General features: G+C 34.1%; 1 protein-coding gene across 1 annotated transcript in view; it reads left to right on the top strand.

Moving 5' to 3' along the window:
* The window catches only part of LOC145241534 (glutamine synthetase-like), a 255,939-nt gene that overhangs the window by 47,918 nt on the left and 185,521 nt on the right, over window positions 1–22,500 (top strand). The window contains exon 2 of the mRNA XM_080104579.1: window positions 10,372–10,514. Within this exon, the coding sequence (XP_079960705.1) occupies window positions 10,411–10,514 (104 nt within the window). The 5' untranslated portion in view covers window positions 10,372–10,410. The remainder of the gene's footprint in view (window positions 1–10,371; window positions 10,515–22,500) is intronic.

The following is a 22,500-nucleotide window of genomic DNA, read 5'->3' as shown; positions in this document are numbered from 1 at the left end:
AAACACTTAACCAATACGGCTGACTTGTATGCTTTGTAACATAAAAACATTCGTTAATAACACACTTTAAATGGAGTAAACGATTATAATATGTGCCATCGTCTTCCTTCACTTTGATAAAAAAAAAATGTTTTTATCCTGTCGAAACAAGTCTCACACATATTATCAGTTGTTTTTTTGTACTTTTTTTTTCGTTCACTTAAGTAAGACACGCGTAAATTCGTTTTCACGCATTTCCTTTTTACACGTTTCAGACTTTGTGCGAGTGGAAATAGTCGCTTCGCGAAAAGCATTTATGTCATGCCGAAACGAAAGTAAAACATTGCGGGGGGGGTCATATATCTGTGCACAACGCTTCCATTACCCGCCGTACTGAATACTTTCTTGGGTGGGGATTTCTTCGCTTTCTTTAGCAGCTGCATCAGAATTTCTAATAACTTAATTTCAATTACTCATTAAAAAGCGCTTTCTCGCTCTCAACTTTCACACCTCCAACATGCACGGCGTGCACTTTACTTCTCTCTCGACCACGTGGAGTATTATTCTCTCCTTTTCCTGTAGCGCAAGCTCGCACACTCCTGCTAATTTGCATATGTGCTTTAAAGGCTGCTGCTGCTGCTAATATCTTCGCTAGCTAGCTATCCTTCGCGTGCTGCTGCTGATGATATTTTCACACGCGCTCTGTTACAATACTAACGATTCTTTATTTTTCGAGGTAGAATTTTGCCTCGATTAATTTACAAATCAGTAAACAGTTACTTTAATATATACGACAAATAAAAACATTAAAAGATGAAGTGTTTAAACTCAAAGTTTTACGGTATCTTTTTCTTATGTACTTTTTTGGGGGTTGCTTCGATTAATTTTCCCAATACATTAATATTTGTTAATAATTACTTTCATTTATACATTTAAAAAAAACATTAACAACTGCGCTGCTTTAGATTCAAGTTTTACGGTTTTATTTCTTGTTTACATTGTAAGGTGAAAGTACGGAACAGTTATAAGACACCCTACACACCCCATGTTAAGAATGGGTTTCACAATAATAATGTTATTATTTCAGTTTTCCTAATAACTAACGACAGTTTGGGGGGGATGGGAAGTTCCTTCGATTAACGAATCAGTAAATAATTACGTAAATATATGCATTAATAAAACATTAAAAAATGCAGTGCCTTAAAATCAAAACAATAACAAATGCTCAGAATTCAAATTTTATTGTATCTTTTGTTTGTTACATTGTTAGGTGAAAGTACACAATAGTTTCAAAACACTCTACCCTCCCCATGTTAAGAATGGATTTCAAAATTACTCATGTTATTATTTCAGCACGATAACTTATCTGCATAACTAACAAAAACTTTTTAGTTCGCTCCAGAAAATCATATTTTTCTTTGTTTCAGTAAAACAAGTCCGTCGATAACATTCAGTTATTTTTCCTAAATTACATGCTCTGAGTAATAAATACCTCACAAACCATTAATTTCTTTACGCTTTCAATTATTTCATAACATCTGTGTTAAAAAATTTTAAGCAGTTTATCCACAGTCACTATTTTATATGAATCACATATGATGATGCCCCAGGTAATCATAGTTTTGGGGTGGTATTTTCTTACGGAATTTGTTCTATCTTTGTGACATATTTCCAGCGGGCAACATTGGTACACAGGTATTTAGCAATTCACAAAGAATATTTAAAAATATTTTTTCTTTACTTAACATTCTTTTAAATATTTTCGGGCAACGTCGAGAAACAGGTCCTGTTAGTAAATAATATTTTATTACCACAGACATATGTTTCATGTTCACTAATAATAGTGTAACTTATATATCGATGCTTCTTGGCTCCGAATCGCTATTAGTTAAGTCCAATTAAACATCTTTATTCATCTGGTCATATTAAATGTGAGAAAAGTATACCCTGTATCTTAGTTACGACTATAGTAAGTACCAGAAAGTGTTCAATCTCTATCTGGCAATTTCATCTTTGTGTATACGTTATTGAACCCCACCCAGTTTTTTCAAGATGGGATTATTCGATCATCAAAGATGACATGCAAAAGAAATAATTTGGAGGGAAGTAATTATTTTTTCACTGGTAGATATTTACTTGCTGCCCACCTCAGCAAGATGTGACACAAATAAGAATACCTAGAAAGCGCCCCTAAAGGAGGGACACTCTAGCCTAGCAAAAATTGCCTGGAATTCCCATCGGCATTCTTCGGTAAGGGCGTCTCAAGCAACAAGTGATAAACTTGCCCCACCCGAAAGCCGGGTGGCAAGGACTGAGACAGTTGACTTCTAAGGTAATACTCAAGCAGCATACCTCAGTCCAACAGGTACGGGGTCAGGAACTGTCGGGCTGATTGTGAAGAGAGATTCTTGACTGGCACTTTCTACCCAAGTCTCCAAGCAAGCGAAGATGCAAAGAGACTCGTCCTCATATACTATGAGGGTATTCTATCAAACATGAAAATCCAACTAAAATACACTTTCTTGGCTGTGATCAAAGTGTAGTATCTGCTCTGTTCAAAGATGGTACAATGATATCGCGGGATATGTGTTCATAGAATTTTTTATTAATGAGTCACCACTTATGAAGACCAAAAACTACTTAAGGATATGGGTCAACACATTTGTTGGGTGGCCGGTGCGACTACACCTTAAGGATTAGAAACTATTGTTAAGATTGGGCAAAATTTGGTTATTTAAAAGATATTTCTAGTCTTTTTCTACTCTATCGTTATTTCCATGGAATATTCTCAACTGCACTCCAATCTTTGATTCCTTTTTATAAGACATTCACAGCAAGAACTTGTTTTCCTATCACAACTGCAAACAACTTTCATCTCTTCTTCCGTTCCCATTTCCATGAGCAGAGTTTTTATCCAGAACGTTTCCATCTGTGGAACACTTGCTTCATTGAGGGATGCAACATGGTCGTCTTCAAATATTATATCGATGAAGTTTTGCTCATAAGTCGTCAAATGTTATTCACTTCATTCATTATTTTCAATCTTAAAATTCATCATCATTCAAATGTCAATCTGTCCATCTCCTTAATACTCATCCTCAAGTAGTTTTTAGCCTTAATAAGTAGTAGCTCATATGCCAAAATAGAAATGCTAGAAAACAAAATGTGACTCGTTAGGTCAACAATTGAGCTCTGGTTAACCTGTTTGAATCAGAAAAAAGAGTTTGCAAAACCAATTAACAAAATTAAAAGTCATTGCTTTCTTTTCACTATATTTATTTTAAATTTTTATTGAAATATTCGCAGAGTTTTGTTTTCCTTAAAAACATCCATTCTCCGTGACTCACCCTGTATATATGTATTATAGTATTATTGCTTGTGCTTATACTCCCTTTTGCTTATAACGGATTATTTTAGTCATTTTATTATTTTTTATTACATTTGTACTGTTGCTAAAAAGAGATAGATAGATAGATAGATAGAGAGAGAGAGAGAGAGAGAGAGAGAGAGAGAGAGAGAGAGAGAGAGAGAGAGAGAGAGAGAGAGAGACGGAAATAAGAATAATATACAACGAATTAGAGCAGAGATTAAAGATGGCTTACTTGGTTAGTTAATTGTAAATTGCAGTTAATTAGAACCTTTCAAATGGAAGTTCTCTTTTTCAAATATTAATCTGAGAATTGAGGAATATTTTAGCATGTATTTTGTTGTTTCTGAAGTTTGGAGATGAGGATTGATAATTTGGGTTATTCGGACTACTTTGATGAGAAGAATAGTTTGAATAAACCAAATGATATATATTTTTCATTGTGATTAAAATATATACAAAAAAGGCCTTGGAGAAACAAACGTTGATTAACTCAGCTTCAGGAGAATAACTAGAAAATTTGAGCTCACATGAGATTTTTTTAATCCGGAAAAAGTAAGTTTGTAAAGCTAGTTTATTTAAAAAAAAATCAAAATCAAAATCCAAAAATACTATTTTCTCTCTCTCTCTCTCTCTCTCTCTCTCTCTCTCTCTCTCTCTCTCTCTCTCTCTCTCTCTCTCTCTCCCTTCCTCCTTTTCTTTCTCTCGCATCTCACACCTCATCTCTCTCCTCTGTCTATTTCTCGCACTTTGTCTCTCTCTCTCTCTCTCTTTCTTTTTTTCTCTCTTCTTCAAATCCGTGTTAAATAGTATCGTTGTTTGTGGTGATATTTCCTTTTGATTATGAGGGACTCTTGCAATCTTTTTATTCTGTCTTTTCATTATTACAGTCGATTGTTAATAAATAGAAAGAGAAAGAATGACAGAAGCAAAAGTAATAGACACTGTATAAAAAACAAGAGAGTCGAGCAACATTACAGTGTGAGAGGGCGAAAGCGATAGATAGGAAATGAATAAGATATTCAGTATTTAATGAATTCTTTGCATATTATGTTTCATTAGAACAATTAAAATGAAACTTTATTTTCCAAACATAACTCAATCTCAAAAACAATGAATATTTTAATACGTATTTTATGTGATTAAAATATATAGGGAAAAGCCGTTTGATTACCCTAGATTTAGCATTATATCGATGCCTCCATAAAGTCTCGAAACACACGGGATACCCCCTGTAGGGACAGCTGCGTGTGTAAGGCAAGGGTTACGCAATTTCCAACTACTCCTCTCCTGAATCGGTACTGTTTGAGTCCAGTGGCAATGGGAAGTCCAGGATGACTGGAAACAATGCCGAGATAAGCGGAGAGCACATACAGCACCTAGAAGTCCCAAATGGTCACCCATCTGATACTGGCCAGGCTCATCGTTGCTTAACTTCGGTGATCTGACGGGAGCCGGTGTGTCAAACGTGATAAACAAAACGACATCTAAGTAAATCGCAATATATACAGACAGTTGGCGAGATGGTCCAGGGGTAAGGGTTTAGGCTCATTACCGTAGGGTCCTGATTTCGAATCTCGCTAGATACAGCCACTCTGATTAGTCGTAGACGACGAAACACGCGTCAGTGGATAATTACATTTTAAAAATAATATATATATATATATATATATATATATATATATATATATATATATATACATATATATATATATAAATTTGGGATTTTTGTGTATATATTTAAAAAATATTAAAACACTTTTTCTATTTATTTGAAAAGAAAATACAACTTTGTTATATATGGGTCGTGGATAAAGCTAGGACATCAGCATATTCTTTTCATTGTTTTGACTCTCGAGTGTGTGTCCGTTAATATCCTATATGCTTTTGAGTGATGTGGTTCTCGGTTGTGTCTAACTGTGTTGGATATATACTCGAGAGTAAAAACAATGAAAAGAATATGCTGTTGTCATAGTCCTAGTCGTGGAATTGCATTCATCTGCAAAAGATCTAGCTAATTTGCATATTCTTTTAAACATTCATTTTAATTAATTTCCTATTAGTTTTTTCCCCGATTTTCTTAGATGCTGATCATCTTTAGTTAACTAATACGTGTTATTATATTCATGCAGATATTTTACATGATTTATACTTGCATAATATTTGCGTAAAAAGTTTATAGGAAATACAAACATCTTTCTATATATTTATTGTGTGTGTATATTTTTGTTTAAAAATGTTTGCCTGCCAAATTCCTCCTAGAGTTTTTGGACCACAAACAGGAAACTTCATATATAAGGTACTGGAACCTATGCAAAACTTGATATTTGGGTTTTAACCCGGGAAAATCGGTAAAAAAAAGTGTAAAAATTTGTAAAAAATGAAATTTTCCAGGTGAAGGTCTAACGCATGCATAACGTAATAGCTATCGGTTCTTGTTTTAATTTTTAGCCTTGCAGCAAACATGTCTTCATAGCTCAGTCATTAACAACAGAGGCAAAAATAAATCGTAAGCTAAACGTTTTGGTTTCGATTCTCGGTGGTGGCGAACGGGTCATTTTTTTTTGTAACTTTTTAAATCATTACTATATGTTGGGTTGAATATAATATAATAATAAATACGAAATCTGCATTGATAAAATATCATATTTAAGCGTATTTTACGACCGGGCAATGCCAGGCGCCTTGCTAGTATATATATATATATATATATATATATATATATATATATATATATATATATATATATAATTATAAAACTCAAATGACCTTGTAACGGATGTTGTAACCCAACATCCGGTGTACGACTTCCGGTTGCGCATGCGTACATAAACATAAACCCATAACAGCGTAAATAAATAAACACAAATCGGTGGACCGGTTTCGTTCGAACAAACGGACGTCCTTAGAAAAGCGAATATCTTAAATTTATTGAATAAAAAACTTTAAAATATGGGAAGCAAACGCAAAACGTGATTACAAATAATACGTATAATCATCGACCTGTTTCATATATACGATATAAACTATACTAAATAATCAACGCGACAATAAAATGTATTGTATTACTGTGTACGTTTTCAATGTCTCAATTTTTTTTTCGCGTTTAAATTATCCAAATAAACAATTGTAAATACTTTCTGCTTTTTTTATATTGTTCATTTCCGTATTACGTTTAAGTTATTTTAACGCAATTTTCTTACAAATAAATCTACTTTAACCTGTTGACAACCATAGGAGCATTTTACAACAGCGATTTACCCACCGCCTTCCGTTTTTAAATTGATTCTCCATTTTTTGATACACCTTTCTTAAAAACATTCATATATTTTCTTCTACAGTACAACATAAATAAATAACCCCGAAAATATGTTGCTTTTTTTAATTGCGTTACAAATAAATAATCAATGCGACAAAAAAAAACGTATTGTTTTACTGTGTACGTTTTCAGCGTCCCAATTGTTTGTTGTTGTTTTTTTTTCGTATTTAAATTAAAAGATATATAAAAGATATATCAAAATTTGAATTTAACTTTAATTATTATGGTATCTCTTCAGTGCACATTTACCTATAAGTATGGCAAACCACTTATAATTCAATGGCTGTAAATTTTTATTTTTCCGAAAATAAACAATTATAAAGAGAACGACTCATAGAAATCTATCTATATTGTTTTTTCATTTTAATATACTTTCATGGAAATGTTTCTGTTATGTCACAAAAAACTATTTTCTTTACGTCACAAGTGCCACGGTTAGTCTAGTATATATATATATATATATATATATATATATATATATATATATATATATATATATATATATTTGAATATGTATGAATAAAAAATCAATACGAAAAATATATAAATGTTTAAATCTTATCTGTATTTATTTTCTATGTGTTGACTTTTAAGAATACAAAAATCTTTTGAAAAAAAAAACAAGAATGTTTCTTTGAAAAGCACATATTTTCGACCGATCCTTCGAACTTCCTCAGTGTGAATGATGGAAACATGAGTGTAGGACGGGCAGGGTTAGCAGCAGGAGGGACACGGGTATAATCAATAAGGTTAGAATCTATTTGAATATGACCCTTCCAACATTTTTGACTTGGAATGGTCAGCAACTTTTGTGGCCTCTGTTCAAAACCAAGTCTTCCATAAAACTTGTTATTGGACACCCACGCATGCCACAAACATCCTCGAATATGTGAACATACATGCATATACACACACACACTACCACATATGCTACTTCACGTACCCATACATACACAGGATACGCACACACACATGTTTATAAACATACATACATATACACCTGTATATTGATAAGCAGATGTAAGTGATAAGCTAAGTGGAAACTCCTCACCAAAAGTTTGGTTCTAGGTGTGAGACGGGGTCAAAGGCACGCTGTTTGTCTGGATTGTCTACATGTACGCACACACCTACACACACACACACACATGCACACACACACACACACACGCGCGCGTTTATTCATTTTTAAACGCTTACTGTAGATTCTAGTGTCTTTCGTTAATTGATATATACTGCATATAATGTTAAAAAAATAAATAAATAATAAAATAAAATAAATAAATAAACGAAAAATATTCTTTTTTATGTTAATTATTATTTACTTAATTTCTTCCTATTTTTGTTCAAACATATTAAAATATTCGAACTGTTCTTTTTCTTTCTTTTCCCAAACACATGCACACTCCTATAATATCTGTTCTTCAGATGCGGCACTTCCATTTCTCGTTCTCTTTCAGTGGAGGAGAAATCCTTCACGACTGAGACAATTTTTACTTTTGTACCTTTTCTCCACGTTAAAAAATGACCCTGGTGTCTAACTCTGTCCCGTGGGGAGGCACTGTAAATAGGTACATACAACATATACACACATACGTACATACATACATACATACATACATACATACATACATACATAAAGTGGCAGATATAGACGAAAAGCATTGTTTTTAAATTAGAAGGCATCACAAAAATTATAAACTCGATATGCCGGTTAGAGAAATCAGAGGATTATAACATTTAATGTTGAAAATAAAACTGAAAGTTAGATGAATTGCAATGCTTAAACGAGGAGTTAAATAACAGTAAAAACAACAATAATAATAGTAATAATAATAATAATAAAAAGAAGAAGAATAGTAATAGTAGTAGTAGTAGTAGTACTGTTACTACTACTATTTCTACTAATACTACTTCTACTACTACTACTACTACTACTACTACTACTAATAATAATAATAATAATAATAATAATAAATAAAAAAACTTAATCCCGAATATCTTCAGAGAGGGGTACTATAGTATATAGGGTTTGTGAAGGGGTTAGGGTAACGCAGCCATGTCTACACCTGCGCATATGCGTGCTCGAAAAATGGAATTAAATATATGTTGAAAATTGAAATATGTGGAAGCTAAAAAAATAAATAAATAAATAAAAGGCATTACGGAAACAAAAACTAACTCCTAGTGGCGAATGCTAAGCCGTTCTTCCACCGTACATACTCACTCTGCCTTGTGAGAAAATGTCTTTGGTTTGCTTAGATTTTATGAAAAGAAACCTCATTTAGCGGTCCCAAATTTTATTGAGACCGGATATATATATATATATATATATATATATATATATATATATATATATATATATATATATATATATATGTATAATTGGGCAGAAGTTTTTCATTTATACAAGCCTGGTGGAATATCAGCGCTAAACTCTGTATATCCCTTTTTTTCAATATAGTGGACTAACTTTCTCCTGTTTTGTGCGAGAAAGTAGAGAAATTCGCAAAACGTACTAACGTTTTCAACTCACGTGTGTTATCTTCACATACTGTGATATACTGACTATTCATTTGTGAATTGATTGGTCAGATGATGCGCCTATAAAAATCTGAGTATGCCTATTAAATGGCCATTAGAAGAATGTGTATCTAAAGAAAGCACACATGACTGGTATCACAATTTTCCGCCGTCTCTTTTAAGCGCAATCCATCAACACATAAGACAGCACATAAGAAACCCTAGAAAGAATTTAGAAAACTTTTTACAGAAAACATGACCATGCTGGCCGTATCACATTGCGACCTGAGCCTACCCATCCTTGAGGCATTGTTCATTCGAGCCAAAAAAAAAAACGAAAAAAAAAAAAAACCGGAACATCAACCACCAGATCGAGTATGGGGGCTGGGGCGGCATATTTAAATGTTTATAGGCGCATCATCTGACCAGTTAATTCACCATTGAACAGTCACTATACCATAGTACCTGAAGACGACCCATGTGGGTTGAAAACGTTAATACATTTGGCGAATTTCTTTTATCTCTAGATAGAAAAAAGAAAGTTATGAAAATATTTTTATAGCAATTTACCTACACGGGGCATCCGTGTTTCATTCCCGTAGGTAATCATCAGGCTAAGTGCATTTCATTCGCGTTAACACAAATTCCATGCACTTAGTCCCTGACAATTGCAATAAATGTATTTTCATAACTTACTGTCTAGCTCTACTCACGGATTGAGCACTGTCGAAATAAATACTGAAAATCGATACCATAATATATCTTCTTATAACATTTTATGTAGCTATATAAAATAATAGATAAACACAGAGAGAGAGAGAGAGGGAGGGGAGAGAGAGAGGGAGAGGGAGAGGGGGAGAGAGATGAAGTCTCGGCATATAAAATGCATATGAAATAACAAATACATGAAGCGTTTGTTTGCAAAACGCGATAAATCCCATTTGTTTAAATAAAGGTACTAAGTAATAAAAGGGCGAAGGAATTAAATCTAAAATTCAATCAAAACCTTATTTTATTTGAATGAAAAAAAAGGAAATCATGCCGGTCTAAAATTATGTAATTGGTGAATGTTTGAAATACAACACTTTTTTGTAACGATAGCTTCCTAATTTTGTAAATGCTGTTAGTCGCATTTTGCATCCAAACTCTTCAAACTGCTGACACATTTTTTAAATTATTATTTTAGCCTTACGCTGAAGGGGGTTCAGTACCAATTGAAGCCAAGATGTTTCGCAACGCCCGATTTCTGATGCAATTGTCGACGCGGATTTTGTTGCCCACCGTCAAAGCCGAAACGACTCAGATCCGCATGATAGCAACCACTTTCGCGTGAGTTATCTTTTGCTATTTTCTCGCTTCTTATATGATTGCATTTATCCTTCTCTCACAGCATGTACATGTGACACAAGAGTTGGAATGTGGGATTGAAAAGCCAGACCCCCCACCCCCCGAGGAGGAATACTCTGGCCCGAAAAAAATGCTTGACATTTTCTGCTACGGGCGCCTCGATTAGCAATAAAACTAACCCCTTCTCAAAGAGAGGAGGCAAGGTCTGGGAGCGTGAACTTCGTACAACTGCACAAGATCAGCATCATGCCACAATTGCCAGGAAAAAGGTCATTACAAGAATGATTCAGACTCTTGATTTTTATGTCAAGGTAAAAAAAAAAAAAAAAAAGCGATGTCGAGGCACAATGAGTTAAATTACTTAACAAATTAAGCCGGAGTTTCATGATTAATCCCCGATAAAGTGATACGTTTTTATCACGTTCTTGACTACTTGTTTTTCTTTTTGCATTATGTTTTGTTTTTGTTTTTTTTTTGTTTTTTTTTTGTTTTTTTTCAGAGTTCAAGTATTGTTCTCAAATTCGGGCATGAAATATTTATTTTCCTTGTTGATATGCAGTTGATTAAAAAAAACTTGTTCATTTGAATTCATCAAAAACAAAAATTGGGGCTTAAAATTGGAATAAGAATTCTAGACATAAGGTTTAATATAATATTTTAATTTTAATCTTCGTAATGGAATATACAGGTGGTGCAAAATTGTCTTGTTCAAGGAATTAATTTTACCTGTCCTATGACGGGTATTTTTTAGTGTATCTCTAAAATTCAAATCGTGATATTGTTAATCTATGTATGGAAATATCGAATAAAGGAAATTAATTCCACTGTTCCATGAATAATAATCACGTGGGTTAATCCCGGGGATTTTTTGCTTCCCTCGTTTTCTTTAAAGTGCTTAATAGTCGAGACAAACGCCACATTTTTCTCCAAAGATAGAAATTATATCTATAATCTCTCTCTATATATATATGTGTGTGTGTGTGTGTGTGTGTGTGTGTGTGTGTGTGTGTGTGTGTGTGTGTGTGTGTGTGTGTGTGTGTTTAAGTATTTGTTTAAATCATTGGAAGAAAAACAATTCGAGCTCTCAGGTACTTAACAATGTTTACACTGACTTTACATCAAGATTTTGCTTGCATTCAGCATGTATCGGATAATATCTTGAAGGTTAGAGGTGCCGACAATTAACTTGAGGAATTTGCTTATCTAGATGCTCTGAAGAGCCATGATGCAGATATATCTTCTCTATATATAAAGTAGTATTGTGTGTGTGTGTGTGTGTGTGTGTGTGTGTGTGTGTGTGTGTGTGTGTGTGTGTACAAACAACTCTCTTACAACCCACATCACTGGACCGATCATGACCCAACCTGACATAATGAGAGAGAGAGAGAGAGAGAGAGAGAGAGAGAGAGAGTTCTCTATGGCCGATTTCTTTGAAACTTCACACAAGTGCCTTGCAGTGTTCTTAGATAAGTTTGTATCGGAATATCTTCGATAAGTAATCGATAATCGATAAAATTCGATGAAAGAAGGAACAGGCGATTTTGACTAAAGTTAACGCTTTATACAGTCTAACATCACAAGCCGAAAGGCCTGACATATAAAATCAACAGTAGATTCTTTGATATGACAGGGGCACATTCAAAATAAATGTTCTGTTTGAAATACAATTGAAGCATGATACTTGACTTTTGCATTTTAAACTTCAATTCAAGCCATTATATGGAAATTATTTATAAATTCAGCAGTAGGTTCTATACAGTGCAACTACGGTGTACTGTGGACTAAGTCACTGCAGGGAGAAATGTGAGCTTCCTCCCGGTACACCACGGTGGGTCCCCAACTAGAGTAGACAATTAATTAGTTTGATTAAAAAATGGCCGATTTCACTGATTTCGATGACAATAAAATATGGGAGTGTAAAACATTGGTTGATCCTCATTCAATCCCGGGCAACACCGGGTCTCTCTTCTAGTATCTAAATAAGTAAAAACACGGGCGAAGCATATTCTTCCGTAATTTTTGACAGGGGGTACCGTGCCCTAGTTTGTTAAATGTTTGAAAAGTGATTTCTGTGCGTAGGGAGATCGTCGCATGTAGATTAGCCATAAAATTTGAAATTCTTATTTAAAAATAAGTTTACTTGATCAATCTACGTGATTTTTGGTGTACGATATTTTCTTTCTGTCACATACATGTAGGTGCATAAAACGGGGTTTTCTTTATTTTATTTTTTTTTTTTAATATAGGAGGAATTCTGGACAAATACTGAATACCTCAGTAATATATCTATGTCAATAACAAATACGCACACTGGCGAAGCACAATTTTTGTTAAATGTTTGAAAAACGATTGCTGAACGTATAATTGTAAAAACACGATTTTTTTTTCTCACACTGTTTGCTTGCAAGTATTGGCAGCATAGAATTCCTCAGCGACGCCACACGTGCGAGTAACTTTAATATAATCCAAGATCAAAAGGTAGTATCTGTTCCTCAGATGCTACACTTAAATTTCTTGTTCTCAGTTAGTGGAGGAGAAATCCTTCACGGCTGAAGCAATTTTTATTTTTGTTCCTTTTCTCCATGTTAAAAAAAAAACGCCCCTGGTGTCTAACTCTGTCCCGTGGGGAGGCAAAGTAAATAGCAACTTTGATATAATCCAGGCACAAGATTATCTCGATCTCTCACGATATTCTTTAGCCAACTTCTCTTCAGACACGAGGGATTAACGCTGACCTCTTTCCCGTTCTTTATAATCCGCTTCTTGCCCCAATACATGCGTTTCACTGAACGAGCGTTCTATGTTTATTAACAACATGAAACAGATAGTGTTTCTTTTTTAATTGTCATAATTAAGTTGTAAATAGAATTTTTTCTTTCTTTTTTTATTGGTCTGTCACATTTAAGTATGAAATAAATTGTTTTTCGTCCGTCACAATTAAGTTTAAAATTTAAATTAAACATTTTGAGAAGTGTCGAATATAATGATAAAATCATTTTTATTTATTTTTTTAAAATTATTTTTTATTTTTTTATTTTATTTTTTTTTTTTGCCGATATTTCGCTAAAAAATAGTCTCATCAGGGTAGATAGTCCAGTCTGAGAGTCTTTTTTTTTTCTTCTTTTTTCACCCTTTTTTTTCTTTTCCTCATTTTGGGGTTATGGTGAAACTAATCCTCGGAGTAGAAGGGAATAGCAAAGTTCGTCTTGCTTGGTAGAACCACGTGTGTTATGCTCCGGTTGTCGAACGGAAGTTTAAATGAGAATATGGTCACACGTTTTGAAAACATTTTATTTAAAAAAATAAGTGTCTTCAAAAAGTGACCATCTTCTCATTTAAGTTTGAGATATAATTTTATCAAGTCCATCACAATTAAATTTGAAATAGAATTTTTTTTTTGGGGGGGGGGGAGGGGGGTCGTCACAATTAAGTGTAAAATAGAAATTGCGTTGATCTGTCATATTTAAGTTTAAAACTCTTTTTAATGACATGGCAGACCCACAAAAATTCTATTTAAATACAAAACATCAATGAAAATTCTATTTAAATACAAAACATCAATGAAAATTCTATTTAAATACAAAACATCAATGAAAATTCTATTTAAATACAAAGTCATACTTCCACCTAATAATTCAATAAAACAAGATCTGGTAAAATTCGAATTTAACTTAAAATTCGATTTTTAAAAATAGAACAGAAACATAAGTGGATAACAATTAATAATTAAATACCGGAATTATTATTATTATTATTTGTTGTTGTTGTTGTTGTTTTTTTTTGTGATCATAAGTTTATAATCATTAGGGACTGCCAATTAAATACTGGAAAATCGGGGGGGGGGTTCTTGTGATTAGGTTTCTTCGAATTGAATTATTGTGTTTACGGTTCTCAGAAATCACACACGTGTTTTCTTTTTAAGAATAGATTTTTAGTGTAAAAAAAAAGAGGAAAAAAAACCCACTTATCTTTTATCCCATGAATTAAAAATAAACGAAATAAATTGGAAATTCACATTTTATATTCACGGCTGTTATAAATCATATAGAATCAAATTAGGTGAATTTTTTTTTCGAAGACCGTACAATATAACCTTTTTTTTTTTTTCGATATTTTCATTTTTTAATGTCTTGATTAAACTGTACAAGTACCGTTTTTTTTTGTTTACATTCCTAATCCGAATTTTGTTAATAACCTTAAATATCAAATTATGTTTATTCATTTTTTTTTTTTTTTTTGCAATGCAATGACATTAGTAACATTTAAAGAATGTATAAGAGTTTCTAGGTTTATGGATGTAGAACAGTTGAGGTAGTCGGGTCACTTTGATAAGAATAACTTTTCGAAAAAGAGAGATGCATAAAGACCTGGCCAGAGATAGGTTAGTTTGGAAGTCAATTTTTAAAAGAGGTCCAACATATGGCAGCATATGAAACGAACATTAAACTGATGATGATGATGATGATGATGATGATGATGATGATGATGATGAAAGGCTTCCAGAACTTCAACAAAGTAAACCATATCTACTTACATATCACGCACATTCTCTCTCTCTCTCTCTCTCTCTCTCTCTCTTTCTTTTCTATCTGTCTTTGTTTACCCTGACCATACATGTTCTATTAATTATGTATGAGACAATGAACGTGGTCTTTCTTTTTGATTTTTACCCATTTCATATATCATATTTAATCTTTTTTACCTTGACAAGTCATCTCCCTCTCTTTCTCTCGTTCCCCCCTCTCCCTCTTTCTCTCTCTTTCTCTCTCTCTCTCTCTCTCTCTCTATATATATATATATATATATATGTATAAATATATGTAGATACACACACACACACACATATATATATACGTATATGCACATACACACTCACATATTTTTTCATAAATATTATTTTTTAATACTTATAGACACTAGTGTCTCATGCTTACGCAATCATCTGTGCAAGTCAATTTTGGCTTTGTAGTCTACCGCTCTTCACCTCGACCACCAGGAATTAACCCTTAAATGATTGTGCATGTAGCCGATGTTGCCATCACACAAATCATCAGGTGAGAAAATATTATAGACATAAGTTGATGAAATAAAACTCACTACTCCAAGTTCGACACTTTTCTGTCAAAACTCCCAAACTCCCAAACTTGACACACTGCTTTCAAAACTTGTTTACTCCATCATCCAAATTCAAATCAAGTCAGTTTCTGAAAAATCAGGCTTTTTTATTTAAATCAGAAACATCTCATTTGCATATGAGGTGACAAGATCGCCATAGTATAAAGAGAAGCCACAGCCATTTTTCTTTTCTTTTGACACCGGACACTAAAATCTGCTGAAAGAACAGGTTTGTACCAATTTTGGGAGCATTTAATCACAATCTCTTTGCTGATTTTATTTTAAGTGATTCTTTATAATGAAGTCGTTTTCGTAGAACTAGATGATTTGATTTTAATAAATCATAATTATGTATCCTATATTATATTTCTTTTTGGTTTCATTTTACTTCAGTCGAAGTTCTCAAAACTCCGAGGGGCAGGGCCTTCCTAGGGGCTAACACTTGATCTCTATATAAGATGCATAGATATTCGAATATTCCATTAAACTGAATTAATTTGGAATTATTTTTTGAGATGAGTAATTTGTATAATTTTTTTTTATTTAATTATTTGCACCATTATCCTCATCTTTTAGTTGTTGTTTTTACGACGTTTCGGCCGAATTATTCCTCTGGCCTTCGTCAGGTTAACCGCGACGGGATAGGAATGTCGAATCCGCCAACTACATCCACAGCAATTACTGCCTTACATAGATGTTGTCATCTCACCACGATTTGGTCATCTAATCCTCTGACCAGCTATGGGTGGGATTGAAACTGTTACCTCCAGACAATGCTTACATGGAATCGTAGATATTCCACATCTCTATCCACTGCGCCCCTTTTAAAGTTCTCCCTTACCTCTCAAACACATGAGAACATAATTTTTCTTCTCCACAGTTAACCATTAAAATATTACATTATATTTTTTTCTTGTGGTCTCTTGGTCTTACTAGATTCCAGGACAAGAATTCACTAGTCTGGTGGAATATCCCACTTCGTGCAGTTACTTGAGAAACATCACTTGGATAAAATGCACTATTCCTCGTAATCGTAAAAGATAGTGTGGGTTAGCTATACTAAGGAAATCTTTTGGTGGCTTCAATTACTATGTGATTTTGAATATTTAGTCAGGGTTTACTTGTAGGGAAAAGTTGACCCTCAGAGAATGAATAGTTTCTTTTACCTTTTACATATTATTCATCCGGAACACCGCCAATCAAGAATATATTAACTTTATGTGTGTTTGTTTCATACTTTTTTACTTTTAGCTGGAAATAGTAGCACGCATACACACAGAAAACTGCTCTTGATATAATAGATGTAACACAAGAAAAACGGTGACCGCCCGTTTCGAAAGAAGCCGAACCACATGCTCACTATAAAATGTAGAACTTGAATATGGACCTTATTGCAGTTAATGTATAAAATTGCTGAGTAATTATGTGAAATCGATATTTAATAATTACGAATGGGAGAGAGGGGGGTCCAGCAGAAAGCAATTAACCTTTTTTTCTGAAGGTGACATATGAGTTTACGATTACAATAGCTCATCAACGTGGATCTATTTGTTTGCATATTCATACACGTGCGTATTTAAACCGAATCACACGCATTAGGTTAATCAAAGGCAAAAAAAGTATGTGTTTGCAAAACTGTGCACATAGAATCATTGAAGGGTAATGTCGCTAAATAGGTTTTGCAGGTCATATGAGAAAAGTAAGACATTAAAAATGTTTCTTATCTTAAACATTATTTACATGAGGAGTCATTTCGTGTAAAAACTCGAGAAATGCACGATTAAAATGTGTAAACATTGAATGAGTAAAAAATCAACATGGCTGCTACTTGCAATTTCGTAGACCAAGTAGCAGCCTTGACCTTGTGATCAAAAACCAAGGTCTTAAAACAACCAATATTTACTGGATACCAGTATTCGCTAGGGATCAGGATTTGCTGGGGACTAAATCTAGAGAATAGAGTGCAGAAACAATTGGAAATGTGATTGATATACACGGTGTCCCAATAAAATGCATACATTCTTTAAATTATCTCAACGTGCTTGATGAACACGCCATGAGATGTTTAGAAATAAAGAATGGCACTTCCGGCAGGATGGAGCACTTCCCCACTATCATCATGATGAAAGAGCATATCTTGATAGTCACCTGTGAAAGAGATAGTTAGGATGAAGAAGAAGTATCGAGTACTGTCCACGCTCACCGGATCTGACCCCTCCCTGGATTTTTCTCTTTAGGGGGGGGGGGCATGTTAAACACTGGGTTCACACCACAAACGAGCTACAACGAATCAGTTAAAAGATGTGTCAACATACAAATTGATTAGGAAGATTTTTTATTCACTCAGCGTTGTCAGCTGTTCTTCTATTCTAGGCGCTGTATGTGCTCTCCGCTTATCTCGGCATTGTTTCCAGTCGTCTTGTACCTCAACTTGCCACTGGTATGCAACAATGTTGACTCAGGAGAGGCGTGGTTAGAGGTTGCGCAAGTCTTGCCACACAAATTTCACGCGCAGGCACCCTTACAGTGGGTATCCATAGTCTGTCAAGACTGATGGAAGCCTTCATATCTATGTATATATATGTATATGCGTATATATATCTGTGTATATATACATATATCTGTGTATACACACACACACACACACATATATATATATATATATATATATATATATATATATATATATATATATATATATATATATATATATAAACATAATTCAATCTCTCCCGGCATTGGTTCTGTAACTGATGATGAAAAGGTCTGTAAAGAACAGACTTAGTGGAAACAAGCCGAACACACGGGGCCCTTCTCCACAAGTAAAAAATTGTGCGAACAAATTAACGGATGAACGATTTGGAAGCAATTTTATACCTATAATGCCCCCAATGAGGTGTGAGCAACCAGAGTTATCCCGGAAAATCCATTCTTGCAAAAATTTACTTTTATCATTACTAATGTTTGTGCAAAATTTCAAAATAATCAAAGGCGTGATTATGTAGAAAAGTTCAAACAAACGAACAGAAGAGTGAATTACTAGGTCCAATCCCTCTTTTGTCGGAGGACAAATATGCTCAATGGAATCTAATATTTTCTTTCTTATTATGTGACTAGCGGGGGTTACCCGGCGTTGCCTGGGTGTTTGGAGGTGTGTGTGTGTGCGTTAGGGGTCGTGTAGATCAAAACAATCCTTTAAAAAAAAAACAGAAAAAGAAAACGTTGGCCGGGTGTTTGGAGATGTAAAAGAAAAAAAAAGTTTTTGTAGAAAGGTAGGCCGAACTTTTGACGCGGAGGTGGAAAGGAAATGGAAAATAAAACTGCGACCTAACCATCTTGACCACGGAAACAGATGAATTGATGAGTGTGTTAAGTTGACGTTTATAAAGTGAAATTAACAAGTGCGAGAACGTTAAGTCGCGTGATGTTTGACCTAGTTTTGCGCTGGAAGCCAGTTCCTGTTTTCCCCGCTACGCAGCGATCAAAAAATATCTCGAAAATAGCTTGTAAAAGTCGGGTAAATTAAAGATAGCTGCGACTAGAGTTCCTTAGTCGTAGATATTATTATTTTGACAGCATATAAAAAGTTTTAAGAAGGAGCGAGCCAACCTAGAATGACGGCGATAAAAGCCTTTTGTAGGCATACACAAAAAGCGAACACACATACATACATACATACATACATACATACATACACACATTTTCGCTTCTATATATATACATAGATTTGCTATTTGCCTTTTCACTTCCCTTTAACAAATTAAAATAGTTTCGTCTGCGGCTAGAAGAAGACGCGGGTTATAACCGTTAATGTTTTGTAACCACGTGTGTGTGTGTGTGTGTGTGTGTGTGTGTGTGTGTGTGTGTGTGTGTGTGTGTGTGTGTGCCCATCCATCTTTTTTAATAGAAAATGACAGAGCTCTTAATGTAAAGGTCCCTATTTATACAGTTGGCCACGCCCAGAGCGACGTATTCGTTTCTTCTTTCAATTTAATTTTCAAATTTCATGACCGACAAACCAGACTTACCGTGATCGTTTAAGCATAAAATCATTTCTACACTCTCAACTTCGCAGAACGAGAGAGAAAGGGAGAAGGAGGCTAAGAGAGAGACACGCCTATACATTTGAACACACATACGTTTGCTAATATGCATACACACATCGACAGACAAACATACAGATGTACACACAGCACAAGCCGAGACATAGACATACAGACTGACACACACATACACACACACGCACACACACACACACACACACACACACAGTTTAATTGTCTAAATGTTTTTGTTTTACGACATATCAACCCTTTATGGATTATTTAATACCGAATCTAGTAATTTTGGAGAAAAGTTTTCAAGCTTTAAACAGTTGATACTTTCATGTATTCATGGAGTTTGGCTTTGTTGTTTTGCTTTACGGCATATGTACCCTTTTCAGGTTATTTGATGTCGATTCGTTTTCGCGGAAAACGCCATGACGCGAGTTGACATGTCGTAAAACCTCACGACTGACCAAACAACAGCCATGGGGTAGATTAATACATACGATGCGGTAAACCGTAAATAAAGTAGTGGCCAAAGATTTAAAATGTCTAACAGAACATTCATACTAATTTTCATCGACGCAAAGGAACACATGAATAAAAAAAATGTAAACAAAATATTATAGTAATGAGATTTCAAGATGGCAGAAAGTTACACCAATGATTACAGTAAAGTAGAGGATCTGTATCATATTCATGGTTGGTTTCTCACGCCAAAATTAGAGAATTTCTTAACAGCTAAGTCCTTACAATGAGAACGCAATACGTCCTACAAAATTCGATCCAGTACCCAAGCACCTGCTTCTGATACCAAGTCTGGCATACAGCCAATATATATACATATACACTAGCTGTACCCTGCTACGTGTTGCACTGGCTCAATTTGGTGTAATGGAAAAATCTAATAAAAAGAGAAAATGCATGTTTCTTATATTCTTAGTACAGCAATTCACTCCAAAAAGTAAAAAAGAAGGCGAAAATGAAAAAAAAAAAAATGGTACTCTTGCAGAATTTTATCCGGATCCTCAGGAGTTTCCGTCAATCATGGCTTGGGCTCGACCAACAGTCAGTGGATGAAGCCGAACGTAGCAAAAATGTTGAAACGCTAAATGTTTTGTTTTGTTGTTTGTTTTCTGTATACAAAAATGTGAGTTAGTAATTAATATTTGGGTGATGGGGGGGGGGGTTTACTATACACAGATTCGAAAAAGTTGTCCAAAAACAAATAAATGAAAGCAAAGGTAAGGTAAGTTACGTTTCTACCCAACTGGATAATTGTTTAGTGTTTTTATGTAATGTAAAATGTTTAATTGGTTCGAAAAACAGAAATGGTCGCGGATTCTGTTGAATACGTTAAGTTTGGGAAAGTAAGTTGAAAACTAAAAACTATACAAAACAGTGTCAGAAACCCAACGAATATATGTTACCATGACATAGGCTGATATAATCGGTGGGTTTCTGACACTGTTTTGTATAGTATTTTAGTTTTAACTCACTTTATCAAACTTAACGTAATCAACAGTGTCCGCCACTATTTGTATCTTTCAAATACACCGATAAACACTGTTTTTCGAGCCGACTAAACGTTACATTAAATGAAAAGTGTTTGTATTACTAAACGCAGATACAAAGAAGTTGTCAAAAAATAAATATATAACAAATAAATGTTATCAAAAGCAAGAAAAGTAAATGTTCTACCTAACTGGATAATATTTTAGTGTTTTTATGTAATGTATAATGTTTAATTGGCTCAAAAACATGCAGTGTTTATCGGTATATTTGAAAAATACAAATGGCGGCAGACTGTATCGAACATGTTAAATTTGGAGAAATTTCGGTAAAATAAGTTTAAACTAAAAAACTATACAAAATACTGTTAGGAACTCACTCAATATATGTTACCGTGACGTAGGCTGACATATAATCGGTGGTTTTAAACTTTTGCTCGATACAGGTGGCGACTTTTAAGAGTCCCTTTTAGTGATTACCTGGTTTGAGGATATTTGTACAACTAAACGGCAAATCTGCCCCCAAAAATCCGGTATTATTTTACTTTAAGGCCCGTCTCACATTCGTATATAACGAAATATTTTATTGTAGATTTCGGTGAGCTAAAAACGAATCTGCAAACCGTTTCCGTCGCAAAAAGAAAGTTTTCATATGAAGAAATTACTTTTTCAAAAAGTGGGTTATGACTTTTCAATCTAAATTTTACTTAGAATGAGAACCCACTTTCTGGCCACCTGAGAGAGGGGCATTTTTCTGCGTGTTTCTTGGCTAAAAAGGTTTTTTGTTTGATTTATTTTACATGGTAATAACCCCTGAACTCTGGCACTATTTTCCATTTCACAGCCGAAGGCTGTTTAGCCAATAAACATGGGAAAAAATCCCCCCTCTCTAAGGAGGCTAGAAAGTGGGTGCTCATTTTAAGTTAAATTTACATGGAAAAGTGATCACCTACTTTTCGAAAGAGTAATTTCTTCATATCATAAAAACTATTTTTTTTTTTTTGCGACGGAAACGGTTTGCAGATTCGTTTTTAGCACACCGAAATCTACAAAAAAAAAGTTTGTTATATACGAACGTGAGACGCACGGGCCTTAATGGAAAATTTTATCAAAAATTCCGGGGTGAAATAGTTTTCAATAAAAACAGCAAATGAATTCGATAGAAAAAAAATGGATGCTATTTTTTTTTCTGTGTGTGTTCTTGGCTAAAAAGCTTTTTGTTTGATTTCTTTTGCATGGTAATAACCCCCTATTTTCCATTTCACATACGTAGCCTTTGTTTACGCTACGCCCGAG

Source organism: Euprymna scolopes, chromosome 20 (assembly GCF_053919585.1).
Source record: "Euprymna scolopes isolate OS-2025 chromosome 20, ASM5391958v1, whole genome shotgun sequence".
NCBI classification, from domain to species: domain Eukaryota; kingdom Metazoa; phylum Mollusca; class Cephalopoda; order Sepiida; family Sepiolidae; genus Euprymna; species Euprymna scolopes.
This window is presented reverse-complemented; position numbering and strand designations above follow the sequence as displayed.